General features: G+C 44.7%; 1 protein-coding gene, 1 long non-coding RNA gene and 3 other non-coding genes across 5 annotated transcripts in view; 4 read left to right on the forward strand and 1 right to left on the reverse strand.

The window, feature by feature from the left end:
• The first annotated feature begins 902 nt into the window (after positions 1-902).
• Positions 903-2,867, forward strand: LOC139217326 (uncharacterized). Its single transcript, XR_011585604.1, has 4 exons — positions 903-965; positions 1,753-1,812; positions 2,471-2,512; positions 2,742-2,867. It is a non-coding gene; the product is annotated as an uncharacterized lncRNA (long non-coding RNA).
• LOC139217405 (small nucleolar RNA SNORD88) lies at positions 1,596-1,687 on the forward strand. The gene has a single exon (XR_011585615.1). It is a non-coding gene; the product is annotated as a small nucleolar RNA SNORD88 (small nucleolar RNA).
• Positions 2,313-2,404, forward strand: LOC139217406 (small nucleolar RNA SNORD88). The gene has a single exon (XR_011585616.1). It is a non-coding gene; the product is annotated as a small nucleolar RNA SNORD88 (small nucleolar RNA).
• LOC139217407 (small nucleolar RNA SNORD88) lies at positions 2,570-2,659 on the forward strand. Its single transcript, XR_011585617.1, has one exon. It is a non-coding gene; the product is annotated as a small nucleolar RNA SNORD88 (small nucleolar RNA).
• Positions 2,868-7,456: 4,589 nt separating the features above from the next.
• shank1 (SH3 and multiple ankyrin repeat domains 1) overlaps positions 7,457-20,248 on the reverse strand; it is a 51,169-nt gene continuing 38,377 nt past the window's right edge. The window contains exons 17-28 of the mRNA XM_070847717.1: positions 19,523-19,658; positions 19,322-19,402; positions 16,505-16,513; positions 16,173-16,199; positions 16,004-16,060; positions 15,687-15,802; positions 15,193-15,316; positions 12,766-14,530; positions 12,663-12,735; positions 10,969-12,626; positions 9,632-10,522; positions 7,457-7,544 (exon numbers count right to left, since the gene is read on the reverse strand). Of these exons, the coding sequence (XP_070703818.1) occupies positions 7,457-7,544; positions 9,632-10,522; positions 10,969-12,626; positions 12,663-12,735; positions 12,766-14,530; positions 15,193-15,316; positions 15,687-15,802; positions 16,004-16,060; positions 16,173-16,199; positions 16,505-16,513; positions 19,322-19,402; positions 19,523-19,658 (5,025 nt within the window). The remainder of the gene's footprint in view (positions 7,545-9,631; positions 10,523-10,968; positions 12,627-12,662; positions 12,736-12,765; positions 14,531-15,192; positions 15,317-15,686; positions 15,803-16,003; positions 16,061-16,172; positions 16,200-16,504; positions 16,514-19,321; positions 19,403-19,522; positions 19,659-20,248) is intronic.

Genomic DNA, 20,248 nt, shown 5'->3' on the forward strand with positions numbered 1-20,248 from the left:
CTATACTGCAGTCAGCTTTACTCCAGGTGAAGACCAAGGCAGCGACTCCACTGGCTCTAAAAAAGCCTGTTTGGTTGTTGGAAAGTCTTGACAAGTTTTTGAAATGACCCTCCTCCTAACTTGGTAAGTAAAGTAAATTAGGGTGTGTATTAGGGTGGTTAAACCTAACCAATCAAAGGCAGGATGAAAAAAAACATATATCACTCCTGGCTCCAAAATCAAGTAGTATTGAAAATGCCAAACTGCTACTACTCCACAAACCAGTAGGTGACGTCATGGTGGCTACATCCACTTCTTATATACAGTCTATTGCTGCAGGCGAATTAGTAGGCAAGTGCACAACACAGCTGTCCTTTAAAGTTACTCCAGTGTCAACACTAACCAACTTTAAATCATGAGTAGTGATAGGATTCAAAATAGACATGTAGTGACAGTGTGGCCACTGGAGGGCAGCAATCACAACACATATTTTAAACAATGATCAATGTAGCTTATGTTAGAGAATGTGAGGTGAAGCTTATATCTCAGTTTAATTGATTGGAAATGATGAGTGCATATTAATCAAACACACAAACAGACAGACAGACAGACACACACACACACACACACACACACACACACACACACACACACACGCACGCATTATTTTAAGCAACAGTAACAGGCCAATGTTAAGGCCAATGCAACTCCAAGCTACCAGCTCAGACAAACAATTTCAAAAAGTAACTTTCAATTAGCCAGGACATTTATATTGTTCACCAAGTCCTCTAATCACCCATTAGGATAAACTTAAGTTACCTATTTAACTCATGGAGCCATGACTTCACTGCTTCCAGTCCAGGAGGTGGCGCTACTGCGTTTAAAAGCCGGCTGCTGACTGCTGATAATTAAAACACGAAGAAGAGGCGTTAGCAGCAGTCAGTTGGTTCCTGTCTTCTTCGACTGCTGCATCACTGGAGGGACTGGTACGATTATATATGATTTAATTACTTAATTTCTTATGAAGTGTCTTGATGTGATACTATGTGTTTAGTATTATTAGTAGTAGTATCGTAGTGATGACTGAATAGACCTCAGCCTCACTGTCTTATGAATGGTGACGTTAACCTCCATTGCTGTGAATTACACTAGACTTTGATTCGGGTTGCGGTAACAAAAGTCGGGACCGTTTGTAAGAGCTGAGTGAAAACCTTCGCGGGCTTTGATGGAGGAATAGTTTGCCGGATTTAACACGGAAACGTGGCTTCGACTCTAACCACGTGGCCTCAAAGGACACGTGCTGTCTGCTGCTGAGCGTGGAAAACTTAGACTGAAACTTTTTTGAATGGGATCTGGTTTTCGCCCTAAACGTGCCGTTTGCCTCGCATGTATAGCTTCTTAGCAGCAGCTGGATCAGTGGGACAGACCGTCTCAGTGAGGGCCTGTCTCCACGTGGTGGGACCACCAGGCTACATTAGCATGGAAGCTAACTGATGAGCTACAGGAAGAGCAGAGGCTAAACATCTAACACTTTCTGACGGCACCTTACTTATTCAAGTGACATTTAAGTTCTGGATTGTTATCCTGTTCTGTGTGGATACTGTGGCTTCGCTGGGCCTCTCCCCTGATGACTTGCACTGGGCTCTGAGTCTACATGAAGACTAAAGTGCCCCTTTGGCCCTGACAAGCCAGAGTTTCTGAGGAGAGAGCGAGCTGCTGTGTTGTCGTGCCCCCACCATCTGACCCACACTAACATGCTTTTGTCCTTTTCAGGTGGCTTTCAGCAAGCAAACCCACTGCTGGACTGGACTTCCTCTGCCTGGGTCCAAAAAGGTATGAAACACGCTGTTCTCTATAGATAAATGTTTTCATGGCAGCAATCGGCTTTGTCAACTGAAGGCAGACAGTTTCACAGGTGTTTTTAGTGAACACCTTTTTAGAATAGAGGCTGTTTTAAAATGGACAAAGGTGTAGTTATATTCTGTGACCACTGGATGGCAAGGAACACTCATGATATTAAACACAAGCACTTCTTTAAAGGACATTAGAAATGAACCTTAGACAGGTTGGAGGTGAAGATGGTGTGCTGTGACTACAGAAGTGGGGATGCTGCATTCAAAGCAGACTCTGCCTGTACTCATGGTGATGACAGGATTGTTGGTATGTTGAACTAAAGCCACAAATACGTCTTCACTGTGAGTCGATGGTGTCTGCTTCAAGTGCAGTATCACAGCTTTTTTTTAGGTGTTTGTGTGTGCACATCTATCGGAAACTAAATTAAGTTTATTGCTTGTATTTAAAACTAGCTGCACATTGTGTAGGTTGAGCTGTCCCCCCTCCCCTGATGACTTGCACTGGGCTCTGAGTCTACATGGAGATTAAAGTGCATCTTTGGCCCTGACAAGCCAAAGTATCTGAGGAGAAAGTATACTAATAATGGTCTAAAGTAAAAACTGTGGCAAAGCATCAACTCTCACTTTTGATTTTTCAGGTCTTCAAGGAAGGGAGGCAACTTGGACTCGACTTAAATTAGGTTTGTGTCACCGCTACATCTCTTAGCTTTTTCAGAGGCAGACACTGCGTGAATGCTGATCTCTTGTGATGTATAGCACTGGGCTCAGAAAATCTGTGGTGACGGAGGTGCTGCTCTGCCCCTGACAAGGCAGAGTCTGAGGAGACGCTTGCTTAAACACTTTTTGAACTTTGTAGGATTATGATTATGCTTTGAATTTTGTCTGACTGCTGTTTTTTTCTTTTGGCAGGTACAGGTCCTCCGACAGACGTGCTTTACTACCATGTTGTAATGTCATTTTACAATGCAAATTTGTCTCCAAGCATTCTATTATCCTGCATTTAGTCTGATCAAATAAAACTCATTGGCACCATAATTTGCTGTCTTTGTCGTTCTACAAATATGCTAGACTAAGGTACATTATTGAAACAATGTTAACCAGTTTGAATGTGACATGATTCAACTGCCACATTTTTGGAAGCATGTGCAACTGCTTTGATTATTCAAAGTTAACCTGAGTCACTTTCAGAATTTGCCGTAACTAACACTCACAAATTAGTGTAAATATTTAGTGGATATAAAGGATATCAAAATACTTGATGCCTACTAAATTAACTGACATTACTGAATATCTATTAGGACACAGTAACAATGTGGAGACCAGGATAATGTCGATTGTAGTTTAAATTACTATATAAGCACTGGAAATCATATGGAGTGCTTAATGTTGTGTACAGTTGTCATTAGGAAAGAACCTTAGGCTATGTCTGGAAAGAATGCTGTGCTTTTATAGCTGGCTCTATTTAAATAGTTGTATGTTTCTAACAGGACTGTAATGTGATGTTATAAAACAACACTTTATGCCAAATTTCTATACTTTCACTCTGACATTTTACTGCATTTATTGGACAACATAGTATAAAGAATGCAGAAAGCTATTCCCCCTTTCAGGTGTTTATATTCCATATGAGGCTTTATTTTTTGCTAAGTGAAAGCATTACACATAGTTTGGCTCCTTTTTGATAACCGCTATTGTAAAAGCATCCATGCTGTAGGTTCACTGTCTGTACCCTCCAATTATTTGATATTCATTTATTTCTAGGTCTCTGCTAAACACAACTGACCTCATACTCAGTTGTGCCCACTAACAAACACCTAGTGAGTTTATGATGAGTGCCCCTTGTGTATTGTACTCTGCGGCCTGTAATCTTAACCATTATTGCAACACTTAAAGCCCTGGAATATCTGAATGTTCATGATATATTTTTCTGTGTAAGAAGGTTTAAAATCAAGTCCATAATTAATTTGATGTTCCTCAATGTTATTTAAAACAGTACAATATTATGCCAAACGCATATTCACACGGCAACTGGAGAACTATTTGCTGGTGTGATCATAAACTGGAAACCTGTAAAGTGAGGGTGAGTCAGAGAGCAGAAAAGACTGGGAAGCCATTGTCTCGCTCCACAGGGTAAATATCAGCGTCCAAGTGGGAATGAAATCAGAAAAATAAACATAAATTAAAACTTTGTTTCTGTATCTTTATTATAATTCTAACAATTTATTATCTCTTAAAACATTTGAAATTCATATGTTTATATGAATGTGTGTATATGCATATCACATATACATATATATTCTGTAAGTTACCTTTCATCAGTTCATATTCTCATTTTTTAAAAGATCTCTTAAAGGAAAAGAAATGCTTTCTATAGAGTCAGACCAATTCCCTCAGACCTTACGTTTTCTCCTGACAGCAACAATGAGCCATCACTTTTGATCATAACTACTAAATGCAAAGAAAGGATTAAAAACAGCTTCTCACCAGTCACTTAACGAGAACATCATTGTATGAGCAAGAGATGTTTTTAAAATTTCTTATCCAAAGTTATTATTTGGCCCTATTCACACTAGCAAGCTTAGAGACCTGATAGAAGCAAGTAGAATCTGGACAGGAGGCCACATTCTGCTTGTTTGCCCTTTCAGAAACAACCCCTTACTGGGTGAAAATAGCTTCAAAACCTCTAAAGGGGAATGTGAAAAGCCACGGTTGCTAATGGAAATAGGGTCGTTGCATAATATGCTGGTAATAAACAATGAGCTGTGCGCATACTGGCACATGTCAGCGACTGCAGAAGGTGCTTTGTACAAACAAGAAGACGCAAATGATGAGCGGAAACAGACTGGAGCTCTTAATACTGTCAGGTTATTAACAGTGGAAGGGGGCAGATGTGGAGAACAGGTCGAACTGTATAGAAAGCAGAACAGTTAAATAAATACATACCTTTTCATGTTAAACATTATTTGGAAGACAGAGATTCTTTAGAACTTTTGAGACTTTTTTTTTTACATCTTAAACCATAATTAGATGACCATTATTTTCATCGTCCTTATTGCTATTTCCCTTGCATTTCAATATAATCTCTCCTTGACCAGCGGCTCAAAGCAATCACAGAGACAAATCCTTTATGAACCCTTTATGACCTTTGCTCGTTCACATTTGTAGCCTGTGTGTGTGTGTGCACTTTGAGCGGCATGATCTATGAAATCTTTTTGCAAAAAACAGACTGAGCATAGCGGGATCAGGAGGAGAGGCGACTCCCCATCACTGCCCCGATGTAAAACGCACGTTTGATATGTGTTCGAGGACTCAAAAGCAGCAGGAGAGGTGAAGTGTTGTTCAAGGTAGAGAGGTCATGAGAGAGCCCTTATATTTGATCTCAGCAACAGTGAGAAAAGCAGGACTGAAGCAATAATGAGAATGTGCAGTAAAAGCTAATGGGAAAATAAAAGAACTTCAGTGCAATGTAAGGAAAATGAATGAGATGTGTGTATGTGACCAATTAAAAGGGGGCGGCTGTTGTCATTACTGAAAGAAATCATTTCAAAGTAGTGGTTAAATAAGGTGACACATCATTTTCACTTATGTGTATCGTGGGCATCTTCAGAGTAACAGTTGCTACATTTTCAGCATCTGCATATTTTTAAGTGGCAACGAACTTTTTAAAGAGTGAGTAAATCATATGTTGAGGCCATACAAGTCAACGTGTCCTTTTGATTAAAGCTTTTCAGTCTGACAAAAGAGAAACAGTAAGGAGAAAGTAAAAGGAAGTGATTATAAAATGTGCTTCACATTAAGTTGCAATGCTTCTTGTCACACAGAAGCAATGTTAAGGGTACCGTGCATGGAGTAATAATCATCTTTCAATTCAAAAATACCTACATATATATATCTATCTATATATATTTATATATCTAACCAACGCGATTATCTTCACGACAGTCAGAAAATACACTGACTGCACAAGAGCGCCATCTCAGCCACCAAAGGCAGAAACCAGGAACTCTCTGAAGCTGTAATAACAGTAAGGACGATGATAGTAATGATAAATAGTAACAATAAATCTCTTCATATCAATATCAGTATTCCAGTATTCCCATTTAAAGTTTAAAAATTGTAAGAACAATCATAGTATTAAAACTCGATATAAGCGTTTCTCTCAGATCCCCTCAGACGGGTGGCTGCTTGTTTCCTCCTGGATTTTGTCGAGAGAGAGAGAGAGAGGGGGCCACTCCTGGAAGGAGCAGGGGGGATTGGATGGGAAAGAGCAAGAGAATGGCAGTTTTTCCTCTTCCCCTCCCCTCTCCTTACCAGTCTCCCTCGGACAGAAGGTCTGAACGGTTGTACAACAGTTGCCTCGACACTGAGGAAGTCAAATCCTCAAATCCTCGGGGAGATTTCTCTTCACATTGTCACATGTCCCGTCTAACAGTTTAAAGCACAGTCTGTCTCCTTTTGTATGAGTACATCTCGGATCCAAACATATAGTATGTGTCTATATTTAAGGTGTCCCATAAACTCTAACACAATCACTCGCAAGTGTTTGTGTGTATGTGTGTGTCTACATGTTGGTGTATGCATGCAGGCATGTATAGTAGTGTGCCTGTGTGTGCATATCACTGTGTTTCTTTTTTTATGTTGGTCTGGGCACTTATTTTTGCTACAAATTTGTGATACAGTGACCAGTCTGTATATATGTCATTATAAGACGTAAGATGATAAAGAGCTATAGAGAAACACATAAGATCCTGATCACAGGACCTGCAGTGAGGACAGAGCCCTGCCAGTGGTGAGGTAAAAGCAAGACATAACCAATCGAAGCCAAACACACAGCTGGCCTCCTTGGCCTGAACCAAGGACGCCAGTTATCTGTCAGTCGTCACTTCTAAAAGACATGGAAGCTGTCGTGATGCACTGCCCTACGCCTTCCTACGTTCACCAGACAGACAGACAAAGCCTCACTCCTGCAGACATTCACACTCAGATACACATCCTCTACCATTTTCAGACACTCACACAGGGAGGGGTTGTCATTGATTGCACTCTAAATTGTATTCTTGGTCACTTCCACTCTTAAACCTGAAGACATTTAACTAGCCAGCTGAGGGGTAAGAGGACTATTCAACAAGATGGCTGCACGATGAAGGACACCTTTATCTCTTAAAACGCTCCAACTCAACCTGTTCAATTTAAGAGAAAAGAAATCTAACAGGCTTTTGATTGTTCCTCTCAAGCATTTGTTTCATCACTATTCTTCACTCACAATATCTGCTGTAGCCATAGTGTCTTCATATGCATTTTGGATGAAAGTGTGTTTGTGTTACTTGTTTGTTGATCGGTGTGACTGTGCATGCATGTGGGGAGTGTACTTGTGTAAATCAGCCTGCCACAACTGGGGAGTGCCAGCCGGTGTCTTTATGGATCGTCAGCCCTTTTTCCGTCCCTCCACTTCCATCTCCCTTTGGGACTTGACTCCCTCTTTCTGTCGCTCTGTGTGAAATCTGTTCCCCCCTCATTTGTTGTGTGAATCCACCATGGATAGCAGCAGTTGTGTCTTCCTCCCTCATTGACTCCAACCCCTCCTTCCTTTCTAACTCTCTCTTTCTCCCTCTGCGTTTGCAACCTCAGCTCCGACTCCCGTCGTCCCTCCTTCTCTCAGTCTGTCCCTCCCGAGGTGAGAGGACTGAAATGGGGAATGGGCTGCTGGACAGCCTGAGGAAAGAAGAACAAACAAAGGACACAAGTGATGTTTGGTGATATTTGTGAGATAATAATGACCAAGGTTTGTTGTTTTGTAGCATAGTTGTGAGCTGTTCATTTGTGTGACTCAAAATGGAAAGAATTATTTGTTCATTAGGTGGCTTTTGTGCTGTGGACTCGGTACATGACTAATTAGATTGGGAAAAGATTGGTCATCACACACTCGACTGACAACAGGCGGATTCATTTCTCCAGCTGAATTTAAGAAATAAGGGTGAAGCATTTAAAACCAGTAAATCATAACCATAACGACAGTAGGTTATCCTCCAAGACCCTGTTATGCAGTTTAGTCCTCTGTGGGGGGGGACAGGTGTCTCTCATCTGCATTTCAATAACTATGTAGCCTACAGTGCTCAAACATGCAGGATATCTGGGTGTATATCAAAGTATGACAATCACATTTTATGATACGTCATTGTACGTCATTAAAAATATGAATTTAAGATGTTCCTAAAGCGTAAGGGCAACTAAAGCATGATTATTATGTTTATTTATTTCATGTATTTATGCAAAATATATTATTGTCAGGCTATAATCATGTTGCAAAAAGTCAGGTGCAGTGGGTAAATAGTTGTAAAGTGTTTTAAATGCATCTGGCACCTCAAAAAACAGAACGGTATTTCTAACCATCATGACAAAAAATGTGGCACTAAAAAGTTGAACCATGTCCTCTACAAAAGAACACACCATGAAAAATAAACAATGTCTTTGATTAAATAATAACTGAGATTAAATAATAACTACATTTTTCTGGGTCTCTCTGAGGAGTTTACAGCCTCTGTTTTTGCTCTCGTCCTCTCTGAGTGTGGTGAAAATTACTGCGTTACTTTACAGCAAAAACAGGGGGAGGGTGCTTTTTAGGAGTTTGAGATAGGAGCAGATGGTGAATGGAATGAATGGGCAAAGGAAAATGATTCCCAGCATGTTTATTCTGAAAAACAAACAACAAGCTGAATGACAAAAGAGTCTGTCTTCATTTTAATGCTAGAACTAAATATAACACTGGTGTGACATGAGGGTAAGTAATTATCTCATTCACGGCCTTATTTGTTTGAAGTAATTATGATATTGGTATACTAGTGTTCAAAGTATTTCTTCAGCCTGTGCAGTTTGTTATAGTCACATTGTTAACTCTGCTCTCTGTTTAGATTCAAATCATGAACCAGCCACAACTACAGGAGGATGTCACATGTTGTTAAAATCGACTCACTATTACAAATGGTAACATGCATTTCTCAGTACTGACTTCATCTTTTCAAAACTCCGTTCATAGTCAGTACATGCAAAAGTTCATGCAGTGACCACATTCATTCCCCCTCACCCAAACTCAACCACCACAGAAACTCTGTATTTGCAGTCCATTTAGCAAGTGTTTTACAAACTATTTTTAAATCTGTTAAGATGGATGTTAATTCCACAACATTACTGTTAATTAGATTGCAATTGGCTACATCTCAATCAAAGAAAAATATGAATAAAATGACAAAGTGCTAATTGGGCCATAAAGCACTGAGTGCCTCATTTCATTCCTGGATCAGCACTATGGAAGACTTGTGTCTGGTGAGGAAATGAGGCAAGAGAGGGACAAAAGGAGGACATAAGGTGTGATGTGGATGAGAATTTGTGCTCAAATGCAGAAGACAGGTTTGACTTGCACTGCTGCAAATTTATTTCTGTAGCTATTCTATATACATATAGAGAATATATACGTTTGTTTTACTGCAATCACTTTAACTCAGGAAAATAAAGCCTACTGAGACATTTAGCAACATTTCTGATTTATTTCTGTAACAAAGGTAGTCCACGCAGTTTTGTATTGTAATTGTAAGCTACTTCAAATACAATAGTAATACATTTTGTAACACTAGGGGTTGTAGTGTGCTTCTGTGTCAAGAATAAAAAAAAAAGTGGCTTTAAAGATAGATGTGTGTAATCAAATAAATATTCCAAATCACTGAGAAGGTCCTGCCAGGACACGTTTAAGGATCATCTGTGCTGAAAGACTATTATGACTTAGTTGTGTTTCAGTACAGCCATACCTGTCCATTACGCTCCTCAGGGCCCGCTCTATGTTCATGCGGTGGCCTACACGTGTCACACCCAAGTCCAGGTAGTCGTCCTTGGTTAGAGAGGGCAGGTGGGTGCCGTCAATCTCGTTGTCCAGGAAACGCTCCCTGTGCTCACCCAGGTTCAGGTATCCTAGCCAGTCTGCAACGTCATACTTGGTCCAATAGGGCAGCGGCTTGGAAGCAAAAGGCTTTGTAGGGGAAGGGGGCGGTAAATGGGGATAACTCAGGCAGGGAGGTGGAGGGAGCGGGTGCAGGGGTGGTGAAGAGGTCCCGGAAAGGAAGTGAGTTGGAGAGAGGGATCGAGAAACAACTAAGGTAGAGTTTGGAGGAGGAGGGGCACCAGAGGAGGCAAACAGGGGAGGAGAGGGCGAGAAGTAAGGATCTCCTAGAGGGTTTCCAGGTGATGGTGGGGTGATTGAACCTCGGAGGTCGTACATGGCACTGTATAGGGGTGAGGTGGGGAGGAGCGGAAGGGATGATGGCCGTGGTGGACCCAGTTTGGGCCTCTCTGAAGGGGAGATGAGGGGACTGGGTGCTCGTCTACGCTGGAGCATGTGTGATTCTGCTTTACGGGACTCGCGACTGGGGATGAACTGGAATTCTAGGGCTTTGGTCCGGTAGACAGGTCTGTGTTTGGGAGAGGTGGGGTAAGGGGAATAAGACGTTGGGGACAGTGGGGAATGGGAACGTGGGGGCTGAGAGGCAGCAGGAGGCTGAGGAGATGGGGATCGTCCCCAGTTGGGGTACTGGGAGGCAGGGGTGGGAGACGGGGATAACGATGGCTGTGACAATGAGATTGGAGATGGTGACTGGGATCGAGCTGAGGGGGGGCTTAGAGCTGAGGCTGAGTCTTCTGAAAATCTGTGAATAAAAAGGGAGGGATGTTGTTAAAAGAGAAAAGCATGTTACAATAAGAAGAAGAACATGCACTAACATTAGGAAAATTTTGCTAAAACATTGGATTAAAGATGTCACAGAATAATTCTGGACAGAAAAAAGTGAGTGTGGAAGTGGCTCTATTACCTGTTTCTGCTTCTGAGAGAAACACATGGAAAAAGCCAGAGACATAAAAGAGAGATTTACACAGCAGAGACAACACTTACACAAGACATAAAGAGGCAGTCCACAATTTTTCACAGAATGTTTGAACATCAATTATGGGAGGTAAAAAACTCACAGGTTGCACACTGATACATTCACGTGTGTGAAACATGAATAGACTGACTATGACATGCACCAACAACAACAACAAAAAATACAGTTCATGCTGTGACACTGACAGACAAAGAGTCTCCTCTGATGTGTACCTGTGTCTGCTCAGTGGTCTCTGGCTGCTCCAGCTGTCCTTGGTTCTTTGCTGCAGTTTGCTGCTCAGCTCATTTATGATGCTGGGCTTCATACTGGATGCAGGAGGATAAATCTTCTTTCCCTCTAAAAGTGTCCCAGACGGGCTTACGTCACTGGTCATCTGCCCCTCGCCCCAGAGAGGCTTCATTTCAGGAGTGCGTGGACGGTCAAAGTACGGTGAAATGGGACGTTCCAAATTCTGAATGTCCCTCACTCCGTATACATCCTGGCCGCTTTCATCCCCCCCCTCCACCTCGTCATCTTCTTGCTCGTCCCTTCGTCTGTGGGTGTGGAAGGATGCAGGAGCGGTGCTGGTCTGTCTGTGTAGATCACCAATGCGACCTCCCTCTCTAAACCTGTTGGATTTTGGGTAGGTGGAAGCTGCTGCTGTGGCATTCTGCATCTCAAAAGTTTGTCCGTCCAGGTAGCTCATGTAAGACTCCAGAAAATCTCCTCCCCTTTCTGAGTCCCCTGTCCCTCCTCCCACTCCCATCCGCCCCCCAGCTCCACCTCCTCTCTCCCCTCGCTCCAGTCTATCTCCCCGCACACTGGCTCCACTTAGAGCCAGGATGCTGTCAAGGTGGTGGTCACTACTGCTGCGGCTGTCCAGCTCTTCAATCCCAGAGTCCACCACTGTCTCCTGGGACTCCCCTTTCTTAGCAGCAGGGGGAGGTCGGTGGTGCTCCCCTGTCCTTCGAGTGCCCGTGATGGCGGTGGAGGATGTTGTATGTGCGATGTGTGCTCGCTCTTGGTAGAGCTGAGTGGAGGTGCTTGTTGTGGTGGCAGCAGCGGTGGTTGTAGCGGCACAGCTAGCGGTCGTGGCGTGTGAGGCAGCGCCCCTATGTGGGGCAGAGGTGGCAGCAGTGGAGGAGGGCGCTGGGGGACCACGGTAGGCTGGGGGGGGGGCAACTGTGTGTGAAGGAGGCGTGGGCGATGAGCGCCCAGGAGTGTGAGAGCTGTTGTAGAGGTGGTGGGGGTGGGACATAGAGAAGGGTCTGTGGTGATAGGATCCAGGAGGAGGTGGTGGTGAGACTGACGGGGGAGGTGGAGGTCCAGCTATCGAAGTGGGCTGCAGGGTAGAGGGTGAGGAAGGATGGGGGAGGTTTGGCGATGTTTGGGAGGGGGAGGGAGCAGACTGAGTCAGGTTAGCCACCTCACTGTCGTAAGATGTGAGGCTTGAGGCAGTGGAGTCCCCTGCCTGAGGTGAGGGCAGGGGTGTATGAGCAGGAAACCCACTTACAAATGGTTCTTTTTGGGGGGGTGGAGGAGGTGGTGGTGGGGGAGGAGGAGGAGGTGGAGGAGGTGGGACCTGCTGTTGGCGGGAGGTCATGCTGTTGACGAGCATCCCGTGCTGTGAGTACCCTGATATTCCCCCCAATCCCCTGTCAAAGCTGTTAGCAAACTCTAATGGAGGTGGGAGGGGGTCTGCGTAAACAAACTCATCGTCTGCATCAACTGAGGGGGCAGGGGGAGGAAGAACCATAAGGCCAGTCCCAGTGCCCCCAGCTGTGTTCACTGTCTGCTGAGTACTGGTGGGTGGAGGAGAGGGAGGGGTGAGGGACATGATATAGGCATCAGCTTGACTTTCCATCCTGAGAAAAGAGGGCCTCCGAGGCTGCTGAGACTGGGACGCTTGCTGAGCAGAGCTTTCAGCAGCCGCTGCACTGGCAGCAGCCTGCTCTGTCCTCCTCATGTAACCCTCTCTCTCTTTGTCCCTCTCTCTTTCCCTCGACAGCTCCCTCTCCCGCTCCCTCGACCTTTCCCGCTCCCTCTCCTTGTAGGTTGGCTGATACGGCTGAGACTGGTAGTGGTGGGTGTGGACCGTTTTGTCCTCAGAGAAGCGAACTCTTAGCCCCTCGCGAGCCCCACCTCCTTCCCGCTCCCTCTCTCCTCCGCTGCCTTCCTCACTCCAGACATTCCCAACTCCTCTGAGGATTCTGGGTGAGGGTGGACGGCCAACAGTGGCTGTGGTGGCAGCCAGAGAAGAGGAGGTGACCAGGTAGGAGGAGCTGGAGGACTGGGCGGTGGATGACACAGGCTGAGAGGTGGCAGTAGACGATGGAAAAACCACACTCGACATCTGCCGGGTGAAGTGGTGCTCTGTTCCCCTCCTTAACCTGCTGTCATCCCTCAGAGCACGCTCTCTGGCAGCCAGGGCGAGGCCTAACGGCGATGTGGGGTCTAGAGCCTTTCCCGTTAGAGGGTGTATGAATGTGGTGGAAGTGGAGGGCGCTTGCTGCCTGACTGCTGCTGTGTACAAGTCAGTAGGCACAGACTTAGGCTGGTAGTCCAGGGCAGATGAGGAGTACTCGGGCAGGCCAAAGGCTGGAGGCATACTGCGGGTGTGATGGATAAAGGTGTCTCCAGAGAACATGCCCTCGTCAATAGACTTGGATGGGCGCAGCCGTGTTGATGAACTTTCAGCCTGTGTGCTAAGCTGTTGCTGTGATACTTGAGTCCTTGTTACTCCTCCTATTCCATCACTCACTCCCCCAAGACTCACGTCCTCCTCAGCTGACATGAACAAAGAGGCACTCTTTCTGCGGGCTTCATGAAACCGTTCCCTGTCTCGCCGAGCTGCACCAACAATGGCAGCCCCAAACTGGCTGGTAAAGTCCAGGTTATCCTGGGCTCGCATAGAAGGCAAGGATGGAGGTGGCGGTGCAGGGATGGAAGGCGGGGCAGGTGGCTGTGGAGCAGGAGTGGACGGAGGAGGACCATGGGGTGTTTTGGCTTCATCCGTCTCCCCTGATGCAGGAGCATCTGCCTCCACACTACTGCCCTGGCTGCTGCGTCCACTGCTGCTGGTTGAAGGGGCCTTTACGATAATGGTGGGGATGGGAATAGAACTTTTTTCCACCGATCCTTTGCCTCCCAGCGTACCTTGGCCCATGCGCAGGTCCTCCACCTTGGATTGTTTCACCAGGGGGCCCTTACCTCTCCGGGCTCCTCCTTTAGGACCACCCGCTCCAGCCCCTGCTGCACTGCGGTCTGCTCGATGAGGTTGACTCTGGGTAGTCTGTTGTTGCTGGGGCATTACAGTGGCAATGCTAGATGGGGGGACAGCAGTACTGTAGCCTCTCCTAAGACCTGCTGCCTTGGCCCCTCCACCAGCCCCTATGCCAGCTCCAACAGGCTCCCCAGTATAGGCAACCTTCCGTGAAGCAGTCCTGCTTTGAGTAGTATGAGCCGCTGCGTGTGCATATGTAGTTGTGTGGTCCACTGCTCCACCACTGGGGCCAGTGCTGGGACCACCTGCCCTCTCCCTTCCCCCATGGGTGAAGTGCACTGACTGGGAGTACGGCTGGTAGTGCGCAGAGGTGGAGGTGGACTGGGACACGGAGACAGAGGGCTGCTGGGATGATTTAGCTCTCCAACCTAGCGGCGGAGCAGAGGAGAATGGAGGGTCTGGTGGAGCTGTGGTGGGAGGAGGGGGGATGTCATCTGGGCCAGGCACCGACAGACTGCGAGCAAACTTCATGGTTGGAGGATGGAGGAACTGCTTCTCCTCCTCAGGCACCCCTGCAGTACAGCAATCAGAGATGGAGAAAAAACAAATTGGGATGAAATAGGAATTTACAGATGGTACAGATGGTGTGGAGTTAGAGTAAGAGGAATTTGGGGGAGAATAACAGTGGAGAGGTAATGAAGCCAGAAAAAAGGAAAGCTGAAGGAAATCTATGAGAGTGTCCGTCTAAATCTGCCTGCCCATCTACCTGTCAGCGAGTCTGTCCTCAGTTCTTATTCTGTTAGTGGGTAAGTCAGTTAGTGCTACATATTCCACAAACAAGTAACAACAGGGGAGCATTACACAGCAGCATTTGCTTGTTGGTCACCAGAGAGCACATTATTATTTCAAGGGCAGAGTTAGCGAAGCCTTAGTAAGCAACAAACCACAAAATAAGCCATCAGAATAAAATAAGGAGATTAGTGACATCACAGTATATAATAACTAGTAGTAGGGTGAGTATAAGACAAACATCTTATTCTTATAGTACAGGAATAGAGACGTATATTACATACGATCACCTACAGATACAGATAGAAAGGGCGCACAGTTTTGGCCACAGACAAGACATTGGTGGCTACAGACAAACAGGTCAGCACAGCGTAGACCTCTACTGGTCCAGAGGACAGACAGACAGGCGGATGGAGGGGCAGTCAGAAAAAACAGACAGCCTCACCGATGGATTTCTGCCGCAGCATACCGTGCGGTGGGCCATGACCTGAGGTGTACTGGCCACGATCATAGCCGAGGCCCAACCCCGACGACATCATGCCCATCCCAGACTGATCCCCGTAATTTGGCTGAAATAGCAAGAAAGAGCATGTGAAAGAAAGTGGAGGGAGCCAAGAGACTTAATTGTGCATGTGTGGTGCCAAATTAGTAAGCAACAAGAGTTCTCAGTGGTTATGTCAGTTCATGTGTTGCACATAACAGACCAGGTGATAGTACCTGACCTGAATGTGTCATATGCAAATGTTTGGGCCTCAGTTAATGGGGATCTTTAACTTTTCAAACTTTTGTCGGAATGAGGGGAAAGTCCAGAGCAGAGTTTTGCTTTGATATTCCTTAAACGTCTTACTACAATGCACTCTTCTCAACCTATTAACACAGGAACACACAGGTATCTCACGACACATGTAAATATATTGCAGGAAGTTTAACAATACACACCTCATTGCCATAGAAACTTCGCCCCCTGTCTCTTTTTGGCCCCTGTCCCCGTGTCCCCGGTGCCTCGTTGGTGCTGATTGTCTGCTGAGCTGCTGCAAGAATTTCATCTAGTTTATCTGAGAGAAGAAAAGGGAGAAAGAGACAGAAGAAGAGACAGAGAGAAAGAGAGAGACAAAGAGACATACAGCAATGAAACAGAAAAATGGACAGCTACAAAACAAAGGAAACAATGTGTGGAAAGGGACACACTTGATGAAGGTGGGTGAGAAAGAGGGGACACTCAGGAAATATCCACTGACAAACATGAGCTGCCTTACTCAAAGCCATCTGATAGACTGTCCTCTTCTTCTCTGTAACTTGTGAGGATTCGAATTCTAGGAGAAAAGAAACTCAGAATAAGCCGAGTAAGTGACTGAGCGTTGAGTGCCAAGTCATTTTGGACAGGCATAAATACAATGCCTTAAGCGAGAGTGTACCAGAGCATACCTGATTTTTTTTTCCAAGGGGTAGCAGCTGGAAGGAGGACAAAAGGAGACTTAAGTTTTGGCAGGAGTGAAAGTGCGATAGCGTTGTTACAGTGAATACTAATCATATTTTCCCTGGAGCCTGACAAACTGAGTCACCTCACCAGGCTTTTCGATCTTCGATGTAAAAGAATGTACATCACACCCACGCTTTAAGACAGCTGAGGCATGTACACTTATGTTACAGTAAATATGCTGCGCACACATACAGTATGCTACTTGCTGTTACTCTCTCTTAACACATTCGAAAACGCACACACACAAATGTGGAATTAGTCTGAAGCTGACTCCCACCTCTCTCCACTGTTAAATGGTTAAGATCCCGCCAGCGGTACAGTGAGGACAAAGGAGACAAAGAAGAGACAGAGTTAGTGGTTAAATCAGTGAACAGTGAAGGGACAAGTCCATGCGGGAATTTAAAATGACCCTTTAGTGTTTGCATCCACTGGCGTGAGTGAGCACGTGTGTGTGTGGACTTAGCAGGGACCATACGTTCATAATGTGCAGTTTATTGAGTTTAATCAAACAGAACGTGAATTTTAATGTCCAATGGTTAAACCAAGCATGAAAGGGTTTTGGGCTTGTGTTCAGTTCATCTCTTATTTACAACAGCACTGCATAAATCCTTTCAAAAATAAGCCATAGTTGTGTCAAAACACATGTTGGGAAAACAACAATTTGTGGACTTATGCGCACCGCAGGATCATTTCCATTTTAATGTCCTTGTTATCTTGCAGCATGACTTCTAGGTGAACTGGGACACTGCACCAGTCACAGAGGTGAGATAGTTTAATAGGCGTCACAGCTAAATGAATTCTAATGTATTAGAATAAGCATATGGCAGCACCTGACATGGCTTCATCACACATCGTGCTCCTCTCACCTTGATCCAGGAGGCAAAAGCAAAGAGGATCTAAGTTATAAGGGGTCTGACTGCAAATTAAGCACCCGCATCTCAAGGGACCTGGGATATTTGTTCATAAATGCACTTTATATTCAGTCAAACTGAGTTTTCAATTCAAAACCTTTAGCGTTATGTGCTGCATATAGTGTGGCTGAGATTTTTGAGGATGCTACTGATTTTCAGCTGATAGTAATTTGTTTTAACATAAACACATAATATAACAAAACAATATTGATCCAGATCCCTTGAATTCGTTTTTTTATTGTGCCCAAAATGCATACTAAGCTCGATGTTTCACAGTTGATAAATTAACTAATAAATGCTCTCTGCTAGACAAGCTATGCATGTTAAACCTTTACTGCAATGTTTTGTTACTTATTGAACAACATGTACACCGATTTGATGCATCCGCAATAAGCTAATATCAGCCGGGATGATTTAGCTCTATTCTCGTGGCACATTTTCTCAAAATAATGACCACATTTTCTGTAAAAGTCATGGCTTCCCTCTGCAGAGAATGTAGCATTTTGCCTCATTTGGGATAGAGGAAGAGCACCTTCGTGTTTTTTTGTCATACAGCAGATGTTTCTTCCAGTTGCGACACAGTATTGCAAAATGTAAAATGGTTTTATTTGTTCATCAGTGTCTCAAAATGAATGTGGTTATTGATTGACATCTGATGTCTTTAAGTTTGTTGGAGTGCTACTCACTGTATAAAGATATCGCATTCAAAACCACTGCATACACACAGTGCGAGTGGTAAGATAATAGGGTATATAGTGAGCACTTGTGGCAGTAGGGAGGTGGGTTGGGGGTTCAGGAAAGTGGTACCCGTGTTTCAAACTGGGTGCTCATGCTTTATCAGGTGAGGTCACACCACAGAGAGAAGGCAGGTGAGGGGAGGAGACGGGGGAGGAATAAAGCAAAGGGCTGATTTCTACACTCAGGATAAACTTTAGTGGGATCCTGACTAACAGCAGGGCAGGGCTCAGTAAATTCCATTGTTTACGGGTTTGGGTTTTGAGTTTAAGTCCTTGTTTGTAAGAGGACGTACTGAACTCAGCCCTGAAACCAGCTGATGAAGCCCTGCAGATTCCCCTCTCCTCCAGCCGCTCCACATGTCATCACCTTTCATATATCATCAGTCGCTCACTGGGCATGCTCAGAACCCCCAATGACAGCTGCAGCTACAGTGACAAATACCAGAAATGTTTAGAAGATATAACCCAATCACCAATAAAACATTGGCCAGTGTTCTGATCTGCAAATGGGGGCGTTGACCCTCACAATGAACTCTCCTCCCACTATTTTGCCTCAAATAGAGATGGCATAAGCATAGCCACACATAACGCTGTTACCATAGCAACAGACCTGGAACAAAGTTGTTGTTTTTTCTCAAAAATTACTCATCTCAATAATTTTATCCTGAGTGTGATTTTCTTCCAAAGACGTTTTCAAAAAGATAAAAGATATCAACAAAAAGAGACATATTTTGCAACTTGCTCACTAATAAAGGAAGACCAGACACTTGCCAGTGATGTTAGTGGCACCCGGAAAACTCTTCTCAGGTGACGCCCCTTCCCCTGCAGCGTTACCTTGGCAACAAATACTTGCCGAGTGTCTGTGAGTGTGTGAGTGTGTGAGTGTGGAGTAGAGGGGCTGGTAGACTGCCCTGTGGGTGCTGGGGTTAAAGCTGTGGGCGGGCCAGGGAACAGTGGGGGGTGCAGGGGGGTAAGAGGTAAGAGAGGCAGTGAGAGAGGGATCACAGGGTGGATGGCGGCACTTTTTCTGGGTGGGGTTACCTGTAGTGGGGGTGCTGGAAGTGACAGTGTGGAACCTCTGAAAGAACAGTGAAATGCATTGAGACCGTCATCCACGGCGGAAGCCAATCTTCTTTTTTCTTTTCCTCGCTTTTCTGTCATTGGGTAACTACACTATCTTCCTCTCTACTTTCTTGATGTCTAAATTTAGCCCCCGCTCAACCCCTCTTCACACTTTCAGCATCTTTAGCAACCCCCAACACTCGTTTCACACTGTTTCTATCCTTCCTCATCACCTCAACCTGTTTCACCCAATGACTTTTTTTCTCTCTCCCTCTTCACCTTTAAAATACTCTCCTTATTTGCCTACATCTCCCTGTCTGGTCTTCATTCTTTGTAATCCTTCTCTCCTCACCATCCAAAAGTTTATCTAAGCCTGTTTCTTACCCATCTCCTCCAGTTCTGACGTCATGGATTTGGATCGTAGGGCGATAGCCGGAGTGCTCAGCCTCTTACTCTGCTGGGGGACTGGAGGGAAGGGAGCGGACAAAGGCAGCAGTGGTCAGTCAAGCTGCTCAAGGGCAAGGTTCAGTTACCACCAACAACCAGCTACAGCAGCACCCCAGGGTGCGGTAGAGAGGCTCTTACTTTTCTTCCTCGAACCCTCTTCCATGTCGGGGTTACGGGTTACCATGACAACCTTGACCATGAGGCTGTTGCCACCTTGCCGGATCATGTTGACGACCTGTCGGTGACCAACCTTCACCACATTCTGACCATTGACCTGAGACAGACAGGGAGAGAGAGGGACAAACACTTATTGATTTTAATAGTTCAACTTATTGCCATTTTTGGCATCTTTTCTCAATTACATTTACGTTCTTATTTATGTCAATAAAGCAGACGGAAGTGAAAACTGACAGTAAAAGAGTACTAAAAGTAGCTCAGAGTTCTTGGATATTAATATCAGTCAAACTTTATTTATAAAAACAAATGTCAAAATTTATGAAGTAGGTCAACAATTACTAATTACAAATGCTTACTTTTTAGAGTTTTTGCAGGCTGTTAGACGTAAGTCTCAAAAACTCGAAACAGCTTTCAATGTAATTTGGGGGGTAGTGAAACCTTGGGCCACAGAACTAAACATTTCTTTTTGGTGCAGATTTTGATCTACATGTGAATAAAATGAAACATTTTGAACAGAAACTTTTGAGGAAAACTCAGATCCAGGTACAGATTAACCATTTTATAAAATTCCATATTAAAGATATTGTACATTTTTCCATTCTCGAATTGCTGTCAAGTTCTGTGTAAGTTCAGACACCTCTACAGAAAATCTGTCAGCGCTTTCATTTCCATCCCATAATGCAGTGG

This window comes from Pempheris klunzingeri, chromosome 17 (assembly GCF_042242105.1).
Source record: "Pempheris klunzingeri isolate RE-2024b chromosome 17, fPemKlu1.hap1, whole genome shotgun sequence".
Taxonomy (NCBI): Eukaryota; Metazoa; Chordata; class Actinopteri; order Acropomatiformes; family Pempheridae; genus Pempheris; species Pempheris klunzingeri.